The 14418-nt window shown below is 48.6% G+C and overlaps 1 protein-coding gene across 6 annotated transcripts in view; it reads left to right on the forward strand.

The window, feature by feature from the left end:
* ANO1 (anoctamin 1) overlaps positions 1–14418 on the forward strand; it is an 84476-nt gene that overhangs the window by 47194 nt on the left and 22864 nt on the right. For 4 of the 6 annotated variants that reach the window (XM_068148406.1, XM_068148401.1, XM_068148402.1 and 1 more), the window contains exons 8-14: positions 2619–2684; positions 3192–3247; positions 4993–5034; positions 7168–7232; positions 7780–7914; positions 9212–9372; positions 12745–12827. In XM_068148406.1, coding sequence (XP_068004507.1) covers positions 2619–2684; positions 3192–3247; positions 4993–5034; positions 7168–7232; positions 7780–7914; positions 9212–9372; positions 12745–12827 — 608 coding nt within the window. The remainder of the gene's footprint in view (positions 1–2618; positions 2685–3191; positions 3248–4992; positions 5035–7167; positions 7233–7779; positions 7915–9211; positions 9373–12744; positions 12828–14418) is intronic. The other 2 variants (XM_068148404.1, XM_068148405.1) reach the window with 1 other exon arrangement.

Consider the following 14418-nt stretch of genomic DNA (forward strand, 5'->3'; position numbering starts at 1 on the left):
AGTTTAGCTTTTGGGTTGGTTGAGTTTCCCCCCCCTCCCCCCCAGCTCTGTGATTTGATGTATGTGGATATAATTGTTTTAGCTGGAAATGCAATTTAATTAATGTAGCTGTTTGGATCTCTTTCAAATGTGAATTCATAGATTGGATTCTAAATGAATTGGTAGGTGAGTGTGCAGCCCCTGCAGATGTGAGCATGTAGCCCCTGCACTGCTTTATATCACAGCCAGTCCTAGATCCTGGTAGTCCTTTGCAGCAGGACTGGATGTGATTATAGACCAATGGCTAAGATGTGCTCTGCTCTGGGTCTCTTTTCCACTCCCTGAAGTGGCTGAGAGGACATCCAGTAGCTTCAGTGAAAGTCTGTGGCTTGGCTCCTTCCTTTAAATAGGAACCTCACATTTTGATTGTGGGAAGGCTTTTCAGTGACTTGAGTGGAATGGTCTGAAGTGACTGCTCAGTGCTGTCCTGAGTGGAACTGACATGAACCCCATGGAACAGCCAAGGACTGAGGCACACCCTGAAAGCTGGGCAGCTTTTAGCCCCCCAAACTGGTGTTGGGTCACTGGCTGTGAAGCTTATCCTGCCACAAGATTTCAGCCTTAGGATTTGTGCTCCAAGAACTCAATTCATAATACAGGGAAACAGGAGGTGCAAATCAAGTCCCTTTAGGGATTTGTTGGCTGCTCAGCTATAAAAGACTTCATTTTGTATGTAGCATGACCTACAGATGTATACTTGACTGTGGGACCAAAGTTAACAGTCAAGGGTCAGCCAAATTATGTAAGGTGGAAGGCTGAATTCTGTCATCCCAGCTTCTTAACAGACAAGCAACAGAAAGGTCTGTGAGAAAGGTTCATGACCATGGCGGGGGGGGGGGGAAGTTTGATAGCTGTTGGAATCTGTTATAGCACTTATTTGCCTACAAGCAGCTAAATAAACCAGTAAGAACTTGAATTACAGGTAGTTCTGTTCAATGTTGACCCATCAGCTGGGTGGAAATACAGCAAATAACACAAAGGACAATGATGCCTGAAAAGATCTCCACGCTTTGGCTTTTCTGTTGAAGTAAGGAGATACAATGGGCAATTGTTGAGCCCTTCCACACACTGAATGCTGGTGGCCAGCCAGCATTAACAGAAGAGCTCTTTCCCTGTAGCATGGGAAATCCAAATTAATCTGTGACTTCCAGGACCCCTTCTGAGGCTGGGGCTGGATCGTTGTCATTGGGAAATGAAGTATTTGCACTCTTTCAAGAGGAAGGTCACACAGCTCAGTTTAAATTCTTCCCTTGGAGTTTGTTACTCACTGGAGTTGTTATTTTCTGCTTTTTTATATGTTCTGTTATTTTTTTTTAGTCCAGAAGTGGGACACTCGTTTGAGATCAGTGAATAGGGCAGAGGCTACAGGAAAGTGTTAGGACTCCTGAACCCTTCTTCTGCCTCAGCCTGGCAAGGTCACACAGCATAGCTAACAACAGTGCCATTAGGGCAGCCTATCCATAGGGATACTCAGCCTAACTCAGTTGTGCCCTTTGTGTTCCAGCACTGGAACGCTGGCTTACAACTCAGCAAAGGTTGGGAACAGATTTGAGCAAACAGAGATAATGCTGCAGCCTTTCTGCCCAGCAGGGAAAGGCAGCTGCCCACTCAACGCTGCAGGCTTGGTTATTTGTTTTGCACATCTTCAAATGTGAATCTAAGGCTGGTGTGGAGAAGGGTCATGGGTAGCTCCCTGGTCAGTCACACAGCCCTGGGGAACAAACAGTTTATCTGCTCAGTTGTTTCTGCCAGGGGCTTGGAAACGTTTGCAGATGTTTCACAGCGCTGCAGAAGCTTAACCTGGACTTTGAAAACGAATGATGCTGCAGGACACTGAGCACTCCTGGAGCACTTCCTCCAGCAAGGGATTAGTATCTGAGTCATGTTAACGAAGCTGAAAAAGTCTCATTTCAAGAACAGTCAGGAATTTCTGGGTGAACCCACAGGGAGCTGTTCCCTGGCTTCCTAGTTCCATCCAGTGCAGTCCCACACTCTGGCAGCAGTGCCCTGATGGGCAGCATGGAGCACATCATTTGTCTGGTCTAAGTCCTTTTAAATTACCCAGGGTGGATCCAGTGGCTGGATTCTTTCTTCTGGCTTGGTTTTTTTATTGGCATTAATCAGCTTGGCCTTACACAAAGATAAGCACTTGGCTTAGCTCTGATTCAGCGCCCAGGGCAGGTTCACTGAGTCCCCCAATGCGTCTTCACGGATAACAGGACACCGCCAGACGTGGCTAATGCTCCAGAATTGGAAGCAGCTATATGAGAGCCAGCAGCTGCAGCAGTAATATGCTAAAGAGAAGTAATATGCTACAGTCCTCAAAGGTCCAGGTCCAGCTGAGTGACCTCTGGGAATAGTGCAGTGAGCTGCAGTTTGCAAGAGCCCCTCACCCTCCTACCCCTCCAGCCTTCCTCTTAACTCCTCCCAAGCCACCCAAGTTCTTGGCACTCTGTCCCCAAGTTCAGGAGTGACTCCTCAGCTGGGAGGGCAGGACTCCTCCAAGCCCCTGATGCCACATACATGATGTAGATGCTTTCAGCCTCATGCATGTCACTAATAAACGGCTGTGTAAACAGGGAAAGGAGAGGGAAGAAAGAAGGAAAGTGCCCTCTTAAATAAAAGACGAAAGTGTGGTAAATATGGTAAGTATTGCCCCCAGGGCTTCGCAAAGGCTTTCCCTACCATCCCTCTAATCAATCTGAAACCTGAACTCCCAGCTCTGTGTGGGTGATGCCTGCGTGTGCGTGGTGCCCTGTGCCATCGGTTCCGGCCACCTCCTCCTCGTCAGCCAGCCTCCTGCTCCACACTTGCCCATCTGCAGGCTTGCCCTTCAATCAAGCTGACCTTTCAGCAAATGTGATTTATCTTCATGACTAATTCCAAGCCATTGGCTTCTAATTCCTGATTCTCAAATATATATTTTTATATATATGACTTCCTCTTGCTCTCTGCAGTTTTCCATTTCATAAACTGAGTCATGTTTAATAACCTGTATGATTAAAAATGAACCTCTGTGGTAAGGAATGAGATGGCAGAGGAGTCATCCTCTGAGCAGGTGACTTATTTTGAGGGAAGCCTCCAGGAAGGATGATGAAGTGAGGCTCTCTCACCTCGATTTGTAGGTAACTACCATGTCTTTGTTTTTCAAGGGATCACCAGTCTGCTTGCCAATGGAGTTTACAGTGCTGCCTATCCTTTGCATGATGTAAGTGATCTCACTCTGTATTTTACATGTCTGATACCTGACACCAATGAGTCCTGAATGTTCTGCATGTGAACAGCACCATTCCAAACAGAGTGGTTTGGACCTGCCCTCCTGCATCACCACTGCAGTGACTTCTGCAGGTCGCTCCCATCACTCTGCTTGTTTTTAATGGATTCCCCTCCTCTGCTCTACATTTGGTGACCAGAGTGTTAGAACATAACATTAGAAGAGTTGTTCTGGTCATTTGGATCTTGTGCTGATGAACAAAGGAGGTCTGGTTGTGGATGTGAAGGTTGGAGGGTGACCATGAGGTGGTGGAGTCCAGGATCACGTGAGGAAGCAGCAGAGTATTAAGTAGGATTGCAGGAACCAGCTTTGACCACTTGAGAGACCTGCTTGGAAGAATCCCATGGGTTAGGGCTCTAGCAGATAGGGAGACTCAAGAGAGCTGGGGAGAGAGCTGGTTACCAGTCCAAATGAATCTGTTGTTTTCTGACCTTCTGCTCCTAAGGTCCCTGGCATCAGTGCAAGGAAACACTTATCCCTGGGGCACCAAGTGCCCAGTTCCCTCATCCACATCTCTGGCATTCTCCTTGCCAGAACAGAGATGTCAGTGGCTGTGTGCCCATGTGATTGGTTGATACTGGAGGGAAAATCATAGGTGAGAAGTTGAAGTGACATGTTTGATGGGGCTGGATGTGACCACAGACCTTTTGACTGATGAAACCTGCTTTGGAGCAGCTTGGGATGATGTCAGGAGCAAGTTAAACCCCGGTGCTCGAGAGGGTTAGAGAGAGGCTGGGTGTTTTGGTGGCAGCCACGCTTGAGTTTGGGATCCCCATCCTGCCAGAGGTGCACAGCAGCTGGATGCTGATGGCAGTTTTCCTTAGAGGTCCAGGATACAAGTGGAATTGGCACAGGCACTGTCAGCTAGGCTGCCCCAGGAGGGCTTGGCAGGCAGCAGGGGGAGGCAGCAGCGCCCTGGCTGCGTGATCGCATGCCGCCTGCCGAGCCTGGAGCCGGCTGTCCGATGTGGGATGTGAAGATGAAATGTGTCTTCCTGGGTCTGTGCTCCCCTCACTCCCACTGGTGGTACATGGGACCACGAATGTTTGCTCTCAGTGTAAGTGAGAGCAGAGCAGGCTCTTGATCTGCCTGATGCTTATCACAAATGTCAGGCACTCTTAAGCTACAGCGATACCGCTTAGAGATCCAGAAAGGTTAAACAAACTTCTCTGCACATCCTTGTCTCACATCTTTGGGCAGCTCCTGATAGCCCTGGGTAGAAATTATTTATTGTCTTAGTTTACTCCTTTATCATATTTTAAAAATAGCTCCAAATTAAAACCTCAAATCTAATCAGCCCTGAGTGTTTGGAGAGGCTGGATAGGGATCAGCTCTCTCAGCTGGTCTCTTCTCTTTGAAGTGGACTGAGCTGAACCCCAAATACCATGGCAATACCACATCCTTTCCCTTGACATTTTTAGGCCACCTTTATCACTTATTCATTCCTCTTTCCCCCAGTGACAGATATTATTACTCTCTTCTTAATGTGCCTCACGACAGAAGACAAAGTGTGCCGTGACAAATGGGCTCCTAAAATACAGCGTTATTTTACAGATTGCTTTTTCTGTTTTTGATGCATTAAGTGAGTGGGAGCCATGGGTGTGCAAGAGGAGCAGCAGCTCTGGACACTGCTCCCTGAGTGATGCAGATTTCCTCTCTCACTCTCTCTCTCTTTGCAGGGTGACTATGAAGGTGAAAACGTGGAGCCCAACGACAGGAAAGTAAGTGGGGTTAAGATGTTTGCAAGAGGCTCCTGCTGGAGTCTGGATGCTTGCTCTGTGTCTTCTCCCTAGCAACAAGTGACAGGATGAGAGGGGATGGCTTTAAGTTGCACCAAGGGAGGTTTAGGTTGGATTTTAGAAGAAACTTCTTCCCTGAAAGAGTTCTCAAAGACTGGAACAGGCTGCTCAGGGAGGAGGCCGAATCCCCCCTCCAGATGTAGGCAGCTGGACTTGAAAACTGCTGGCAAAGGTGGTTGAAAGAAACCTAAAGCAGAATAAACCCCAAATATGCAAGAATGTCGATGCTTACCAAAGGCCTGCCTCTAGGATTCTGTTTCTGCTCTTATTATTGCAAGGAAACTGATGAATGGTTTGGGGTTACAGAGAGGCAAATCCACTTAGGTTTTGACATAGTATTTCTGCACAAGTCAAGAAGTTGTACTCTCCTGAATTATTGGAACCATCTGCATGGGAAATGCAGCAGCCCAGCCTGGAAAGTCTGTGCTAGTGAGCTGGGAGGAGAGCTGCAAAGCTGCCGTGGAAAAGCTGTTTGCTGTGATAAAATGTGAGGAGCAGGAATGGGCAGGGCTGCAGGGCTGCCCCTCCTGGCTCTGCTGCATTGCACTGGGGAGCTGTAGGCAGCTGGCATCTGTCAAGCTTCTCATGATAAAAGAGCCTCCAGATTTAAGCAATAACATCCTGTTTGGTCTGTTCTTCTATGAACAAGATTAAGAATGTTGCCCTCCCTGTAATAGTAACTGCTTTAGGTCTTGGTTCCCCACTGGGGCTCTGCCCCAGCTGAGCTGCTTGTGCAGCCCTCACCCACTGAGGGAGGGTTCCATTTTCTGCCCTTTTCTCCTTTTTTTTTAACTCAAAATAAATACCTTGGCAATGAGCAGCTCATGCTCTTGCAGGAGAGAAAACAAAGGGGAAAGATGATGCTCCTGCCAGGTGAATTCATGAGAACAGAAGTGACCACCAAAGTTTCTCCTTGCAATACCAGTCCAGGACCACCCTGCTACCAAGCTGATGTCACTGGGTTGAAGCAGGGTGAGAAGCAGCCAAGGGAGATTTGACTTTGCAAGCTTTAGATCTGCAAAGCTTCCCTTCCCCTTGTCCCCCAGAGGAGGTGATGGCTGGGTGGCCAACGAGCACAGTTTGTCTCCTCCAGTTTTTTTCTGATTTCTTGTTCACAGAGTGAACTGAATTAAGAAGAAGGAAAAAAAGACATCTGAGAAGCACTATTTATACATTTTACAAAGGGAAGAAGTTGAAGGTCTCAGAGGAACCTATTTTTATGACAGATTCAATTTTGTAATTCACTAATGGGGATGGTGGTTTTCCTTGGCCCATATCCCTAGCAAAAGGATGAGTGGGAATCGTCATGTCCTTCCAGTCTGAAGCGGAAAAGCTCTTACAGGCAGCCTCAGAGGCACCTTTGCACAGCATCTCTTGAGGGATGCTGAATATTATAGAATCAGAGAATTGTCAGGGTTGGAAGGGACCTCAAGGATCAGCCAGTTCCAACCCCCCTGAAATGGGCAGGGACACCTCACACTAGCTCAGGTTGCTCACAGCCACATCCAGCCTGGCCTTAAAAACCTGCAGGGGTGAGGCTTCCACCACCTCCCTGTTCCAGTCTCTCCCCACCCTCGTGGTGAAGGACTTCTTAATGTTCAATTTCTATTTTTGCTCCATTCCCCTCGGTGCTCTCCCTCCCTGACACCCAATGCTTTGTGTGGTGACAGCAGAGCAGTTTGTTAGAGGTTTGTTGTGGGCTTTTTTTCTGTTTTCTAACTCCAAGAGTATTCATCTTTCACATCCAATCTGCTGGATGCCTCCTACAGATGACCATCAGGGCTGCACCTCCCTGCCCCTGCTGTAGTTATCCACTGGTTCAGTTCCTGAAGAGCCCTTTTAATGTGCTGCAGTTGGTCACAGTATTGCAGCCTGTCAAATTCTCAGGGCTGGCTTTCATTCCTGATGCAGGGATTGGCAGCTCATGCGTTGGAACCACTAAGGGGTGAGGGCAAATCCACCACCTGAGCTGTGCACTTTGCTGGGCCAAAGGAGACAACACCACTGGTGTGTGCACAGTGCTTTAACTTTGCACCTTGCCTGTCTGCTTTACAGCTGCTGTGTGAGGAGTGGGCAAGCTATGGAGTCTTCTACAAGTACCAACCAATTGACCTGGTGAGGTGAGAGCTCAGCCCTTCCTGGCCTTCTTCCATGGGACACAGGACCGCTCCTGTGGGGATGCTGCCCTCGGCGTCATCCCAGGGGGACTCTGGAGACTGGGAAGTTCACTGGGGGAGAAGGAGTTTTCTGTGGGTTTGGAAACATGCTGATGTATCCCACCCAGTGTGGAACTGATTCTTCATGAATGCTGTTGGCTCGTGGTGAGAGCTGAGACCCTTTGGAGAAAACGAGGTGCTCTGTGAAGAGGGTTAGCTACCCAGAGACACCAACTCACACAGCAGGGACATGGGTGAAAATAAACAAACAAATGCTTGGAGTGAGTTGCTTTCCTGGTGCCTGGAGCTGGATTAACTCCAAGCATCATGAGAAAGAGAGTCCTCTGAGAAGGAAAAAATTCCCACAGGTCATCAGCTCTTACTTTCTCCATGCTTAATCCAGCTGTGATCTGTAATTTTAGCTCAGTTATATTTTCAGCAATAGGAAACATTTCTCTTTCTCTCTCTCATTTCTTTCTTCTTTTTTTTATTTTATCTTCATGTATTTCAGAAAATACTTTGGAGAGAAGATTGGGCTCTATTTTGCCTGGCTGGGAGTTTACACACAAATGCTCATTCCAGCTTCAGTTGTAGGGATCATTGTTTTCCTGTACGGCTGTGCAACTGTGGATGAGAACATCCCAAGGTAAACCAAACAAAGGGACTCAGTGATCTGAGGCAGCAAGGAGCTCAAAGCAAAGTGTTGCCTTTCTCCTCAAGTGTGGTGTCACTGACATCTAGGCTAAGCACAGCTGAACATTGGCTCATTGGTTTCTAGGGCTTGCCCTGTGCCACCCACAGCCTGACAAGCCAGTCTGTGTCTGCTGGCTGTGGCTCCCCCAGCTCTGTCTGCCAGCTGCTTCTTGCTGGGCTCTGGTGTGCTCCCACCACTCTCCCTCCTCTCACCCCACATGCTTGGATCAGGGAGCCTGCAGTCCCACCGACTTCTGCTCCCAGGGCTAAGTGTGGGCAGCACAACTCCAGCACGTTTCGGAGTGGTTAGCATTCACTCTTGGGATGACTTCTGCAGTTTGCATTGATGGCCTAAAAATAATCCTTGGCCACTTGCTCAGGTGTTGGGATTTTTCCCTAGCTCAGATCATTATGTTCAAACAAACCACCAAAATGCTGCTAATGACAGGGTTTAGTGCTTCCCACCACAAAATGCTGAGCAGGGCATTGTGTAGCACTACAGATGAATCAGGAAGAGACGTGCTGAAAAGGAGCTCCTGACTCCAGATGAACAGAATCTTGATCCCCTATTATTTGTTCATATTTCAGTCAGTTTTGTATCAGAGTGTTTTTGAAGCCCTGTGATTTTGCATTATTTGCCCTGCATGCATCATCAGCTGGAGAAGGAAATTACATAGTCCCTGCAACGACCATGAGCTCTGAGTTACAAAGCAGATAATGGATACTGGAAAACAGATATTTGTTTGTCACTGAGATTGCTTTGTACTGCTTCCAATAGTGGAGGAAAGTCAAAGGGAGGCTCCCTGCTGCTGCTTCACAGATGGAGGGAACAGAAGATAAATTGGTTGAAGTCCAGTCCTGAAGCTCAGCACTTCCCTTGTACCTTATCTATTGCTCTAGTCAGGGTTGCCAAACAAGAATGGGTTTAAACTTTTTGTTTGGTTGCTTGGTTTGGTTTTGTTACTGTAAGATCCTATAGCAAAAAGCAAAATCCTATATGTGATCCCTTGGAACAGAAGCAGGGCTGGGGGTGGGGGGAGACAGCAGCCCAGCATGGGGATTCCAGCCCCTGCAGAGGTGTAGGCTGTGGACAGAGCTGCTCAGCGGGGCAGGCTCTAGGAAGCACTGTGAGGGTCCAATGGTCCTACAGCCCAGCAACTGATGCTGCACAGAGGAGAAAGGTCTATCAGAGCATGGGAGATGGAGCTGTACTGATCATGCTTCTTCCATATCTCCTTGCTTCTTGGCAGTATGGAAATGTGTGACGAGAGAAACAACATCACCATGTGCCCCTTATGCGACAGGACCTGCAGCTACTGGAAGATGAGCTCTGCTTGTGCCACTGCTCGGGCAAGTCATCTGTTTGATAACCCTGCAACTGTCTTCTTCTCAGTCTTCATGGCTCTCTGGGGTAAGCAGACCCACGCCTTCATGTGAAGGTTGGAATTATGTGAAATACAACAGGAAGAAGCAGGAGAGATAAAGCAGCATGTTTGTGCTCGGGCAGCAGAGCTGCTCTGTGGTGGTTTGTTTTCCCTTTCCCATTAAACTGTCACCCCCTGAATTTATATTCTGGACCGAAGGCTAAAACACAAGAAAGTTGTTCAAGATGCATACCAAATGAAATTGTTAAGCATCTGTCATAAACCTGCTGCATGGCGTGTCAGGGTTTCATTAACAGGATTGCACAGCTTGCCAGAAAACAAAGTATAAATCCATTTGCAGAGCCAGCTTTCACTGTAGAGCATTACAGAAGGAACGTATTAATGTACTCTGGGGTTGAGGAGGGGGCTCCACAGGGAAGTGTAATGGCCTTCAGTGTCTCAGGACAGACCAAGATTGATTCTTGAGTGTGCTCCCAGATGCAATTAAGCTTATCAGCAAGCAGGCACCGTGCATGTAGACCATGAAGCTGTGGCTTTGTTGGTGCCGTTTCTGGTGCTGGCTGCCCCCTGTGCTTTGGACACTTCCCTTTGTCCCTCCTGCCATGTCCCATGACATCTTTGTGAGAGTGTCTTCAGGAATGCTTATTGAGGGCTTTTCCCCTCCTTGCTCATGCAGCCCAGCACCAGGCATGGATGCTGGAGGAGAGCAGCCTCCCGTGGTCCCTGCCTGGTAAGGCAACTGGAGACTGATGGGCTCCAAACAACCCTCCGTTTGTAACTGAGAGCCCTGCACAGAGCTCTGGGGTTTGACAGCCACATAGCCACTGTGCCAGTGAGAGCAGTACAAGATGATGCCTGTCCCTCCCACATGCCTTGCTGCAGGCTAGCACATAACCTGCTTTGGGTTATGTCTAACCTTAAAATTGTAGCCCAGGGTTTGATTGGTTCTGGTAAGGAAGGAGGGAATCATTTGTTTACAACAGCCTTCACCTGAACTGATTTTGGTGCAATCCCATGTAGGTCACCTTGGAGCAGTGCCTTCCTGACCAAGGTTTCCCTGTGAGATGACCACAGTTTAGATGCAAGTCTAAGAATTCATTATCAAGTGCCATAAGGAAAAGGACAGGGAAGGTTCTGCAAAGGGACCTGGGGGACCACAGGGAGCTGGGAGCACTGCAGGTTCAGAGGAGAAGCTGGGAAGTGTGGGGAGGTTGAACTCAAGCAGCTTTGCAGCAGAGAGGAGGGATCACTGCCTTACAGCTCATCTTGCCATGGAGCATATAGGGAGAAATGTGATCTACCCCAAGCAGGATGTGGTGTCAGAGACTTTAAATAGTCTGATTTTTCTCAGATGGAGGTCAGGTATCAGTTCCAGTCTCCCTCAGTCACCACTGCTGTGAACCCCTCGTGGCTCTCAGCACATAAAGCTCTGCTGTCCAGAACAGCAGCACTGCTTGCCTCCCTTTCCTTGGCAAACAGCCTTGGGTCCCTCCACCCACTTTTCACACTCTTGTCAGAGTAAGGCAGATTGGCAGAAGCCAGGATCTGTGCTCTCCACAGAATCAGGCTCCATAGCTGAGGCAGTTCTGGAGTGGACGTGAAATTCCTCAAGTACTTTGGGGTCACCACAGGATTGTGCTGTGGTTCAATAGCATATAAAATAAATGTTTGGAGAAGCTCCCTTTGAGCTGGGGAAACCAGGACTTTTCCCACACCATGTTGAATTTCTGTTAGTGTAAATGTGACTCCTGAAGGATCTCTCAAAGCAAGGGCTTACAGAGTGAGAGGAGCTTTGGTTCTGAAGGAAAAGCACAAACACAAGCTGTCTGTCTCCAAATGCAGGCACATGTGTAGCTTCCATTGTGGGCACCTCTGTGTGTAAGGAGAAGTTTTGTTAGCTTCATGTACAGCTGAAGAGTTGAGGCAGACCCCAGTAACCTCCTCTGGTGACCCAGAGCATCCTTAGCACAGCGAGGAAACTAGCCCAGGTTCAGGGGGATTGCTGTGAGCAAACATCTCAGTATGACACATGGCCCCTGGCCCAGTGCTGTTTGGTGTCAAATGGCATTAAAAGTGTCAGAGAATCCAGATGAGATCATCTGGACAGTAAGCTCTGGGAATTTTTAAGCTCCACTTCTGCTTATGGGCCCAGATGAAATCAATGTGAAGACACAGGTGCCCTTGGCAGGGCAGGGGTGGGTGCATCGCTACCTGGCATGGACACCAAGGGCTTTTAAGAGGAGCTGGCTGGGTTTCAGACACAGGCTTTTCATTTTGCACTGCTGTGAGCCAGCCCATGGGAGGATTTCTGGTAGCACTGAGAAATGACCTTGTGTCCATGTTCCCTATTTCTCCCTGCGCTCGGACGCTGCAGCCCCTGGCACGAGAACTGCTGCCGATGGGGAGAGGGGAGGCGATTGCAGGACTAGGACACAGCCCCTCCAGTGATACAGCTGTGGCCATCCTGACTCACAGGAAGCCTGTGGCTTCTAAAGGGCTCTGTTAAGAGTTTTGCTTGGAAGGTGAATGAATGCCCTGACCCTCCCTGGTTCCAGTCATGAGGGTGTCCTTTCCTCTCCATTCAGCTTTCTTACCCTCTCCCTGCCTCCAGTTCTTCTGGATGTGAATGTTTCTGAGCACATCTGTTAATACTCACTGCAGCAAGCTCCCCTGGGAGCACCATTTCTTGGTAGCCTTGCCTCTTTCATAATCACTTATTTATTATACAGCACTGGTGTATTCCCAGCAGCTAAATATGTCCTCTGAGAACTTGCTTGGTCTCAGAGGCAGATAGACTGATATAGACTCAAGGTCTGCTTTAATGAGGCTTCCTTTCTATCATTCTTCTCCATCAAAAACAATAATAAAACCCCTTAAAGGCTTCATCTTGAGCTGCCTGCCCACCTGCAGCTTTCACACTGCCATCTGGGTGTGGGTGTGAGGGTCAGGGCTCACCACACTTAGGACCACTAGATGGATGTGGTCATGACAATACAGACAGGCTTTATCTGGCTATCCTGGGGGGAAGAATTAACCCAGCAGCACAAGGCCGATTCATAGAATGGTTTGGGTTGAAGGGACCTTGAGGATCATGTGTTACCAACCCCTTACACTATGGGTGTAGCAAAAGCCTTTTCTTTCAGCTGGCCTAGGCACAGTGTTTGGCTCCCAACACACCAGCATTTCCCAGACAGACATCACTGCTGAATAAAAGAGTCACAGAACTGAAGTTAACCTGGCCTGGCATAAGATACTTTGCACCTTGTGGAGATGAGAGCTTGCAGACCTAGAGCAGATGGAGCAGGGCATGGCCACTGTGCCTCCTAAGCCAAGTCCTATGGGCCAAAGTCGTTGGGTTTTGGTAAAAAGCCAAACTAATTGTAACCCTCTGGTTTCAGCTGCCACCTTCATGGAGCACTGGAAGAGAAAACAGATGCGTCTCAACTACAGGTGGGACCTGACTGGGTTTGAAGAGGAGGAGGTTTGTCCCTTTAGTTCTGACTCTTTGACTTCCACCCTGGTGCTACTGATAGCTGCTTGCCCCAAGCCCTTAGACATTGCCTCATGGGAAACTGCTCCTGGGGCAATTCCATCATTTAGAAGAAGGGGGAGCAGGGAGGGAAATCTATACCTGAACTGTGTGAGGCTTTAATAGCAAGGGTATGACTAGTGAGCCTTGCTGCCATGGCAACGTGGTTGTATGGCCACAAAGTCTGAGGTTTTTGTCAGTGTGTAGTCAGGTCACACCTAGCAGCGTGGGCATGGAATGTACAGCTCAGCCCATGCTGCTGGGCTGATGTCAGCTGCTAACAGCTCAGGACCTCATTCCTCTCCTGCTGCTGTAAATCAGCAGGGGATGTATGGAAGGTGATAAAGTTACAGTGCTGGGAGAGGGGAAAAGGACTGAAAAACTCCTGTTAACTTTAACGATGCAGCATCAAGCCCTGCCTTGGAAAGTCCCTGAGAAACTATCTGCCAGACCTGTGGGCTTGGGGCACTGGGAGGGACACAGTGGAGGGGAGGTGGTCTGGGGGGTTGTTTCTTCTTTTAATTTGCTAAAATAAAAACCTAAAATCCCTAGAGCCAGGCTTACACTAAATGTGCCAATTAGTGTGAAGGGGGAAAGGGCTGAATCAGTATGGAAAAGGTTGTAAAAGTCAATGAAGTTTTAGAAGGAAAAGAGAGAACACCACCAGCCAGCTGGGATCACCCCTCCTTTGGGGGTTGCATTTTGCTGCTTTATTAAAGAAGGGGGTAAAAAAAGGAAAACCCCTTCAGAGCCCCCTGGCAGCAGGCAGAGGTGGCAGAGGTGTGTGGATCCCTTCCATCTTCCCATCACACGTGTTGAGCCCTGCTGTGGGATCCCAGCTAGGAGCCGCGGCTGGGACCGCTTTGCTTGCTGCCCAGCTGGCTGTTAGTTACTGTTGTTGCTGTTATTAAAAGCAGCATGAGTGCCCTTGCCCTATCACTAGATGTTCCAAATAGATACACAACAAATACTGCTCACGTGAAACTAAAACCCCACCCCAGCCCTGGCTTGGGCAGCGTGAGGCCTGATGAGCCTGGCACAGTTACTGCTCCCCTCGCCCCCCAGAATCCTCCTGCTTCAGTTATCTCCTTGATATCTTTATCTGCCCCATAACACAGTTGAGCACACTGTGCCAGCAGCCCCGTGCTGCGTGCTTTGCTAGATCATACCTGTCTCACTGGGGAAGAATACAGGGCTTTATTCCCTGGATACTGGACTGCTCTGTTATTTTTGGTAAGTGGTGAGCACACATGAAAGGAGAAAGGATTAGCTGTATCTTTCCGACCTCTGTCCTCTTCATGTTGGAGCTCAGAGCTCTTACAGCTACAAGAGCAGCTGCTAATAAAGTAGATGTAGTCTTTGTTCTGGGTACTCGGTGCTAGAGCATAGAGTCATGCATGGCTTTAGCAGGGAATGTAAGCCCCTCCTGTTTCTGATCTGGGTGAAGCTCAGGCTAGTCTCACGCTGAAGAATCAGGGTTTCAAGGGATAGCCTAAAAGTCTCTCACCTGCTGGTGCTCTCAGGCACCCCCAGTTCAGACAAC

Source organism: Melanerpes formicivorus, unplaced genomic scaffold, assembly GCF_026170545.1.
Source record: "Melanerpes formicivorus ecotype bairdi unplaced genomic scaffold, bMelFor1.0.p_v2 SCAF_16, whole genome shotgun sequence".
Taxonomy (NCBI): domain Eukaryota; kingdom Metazoa; phylum Chordata; class Aves; order Piciformes; family Picidae; genus Melanerpes; species Melanerpes formicivorus.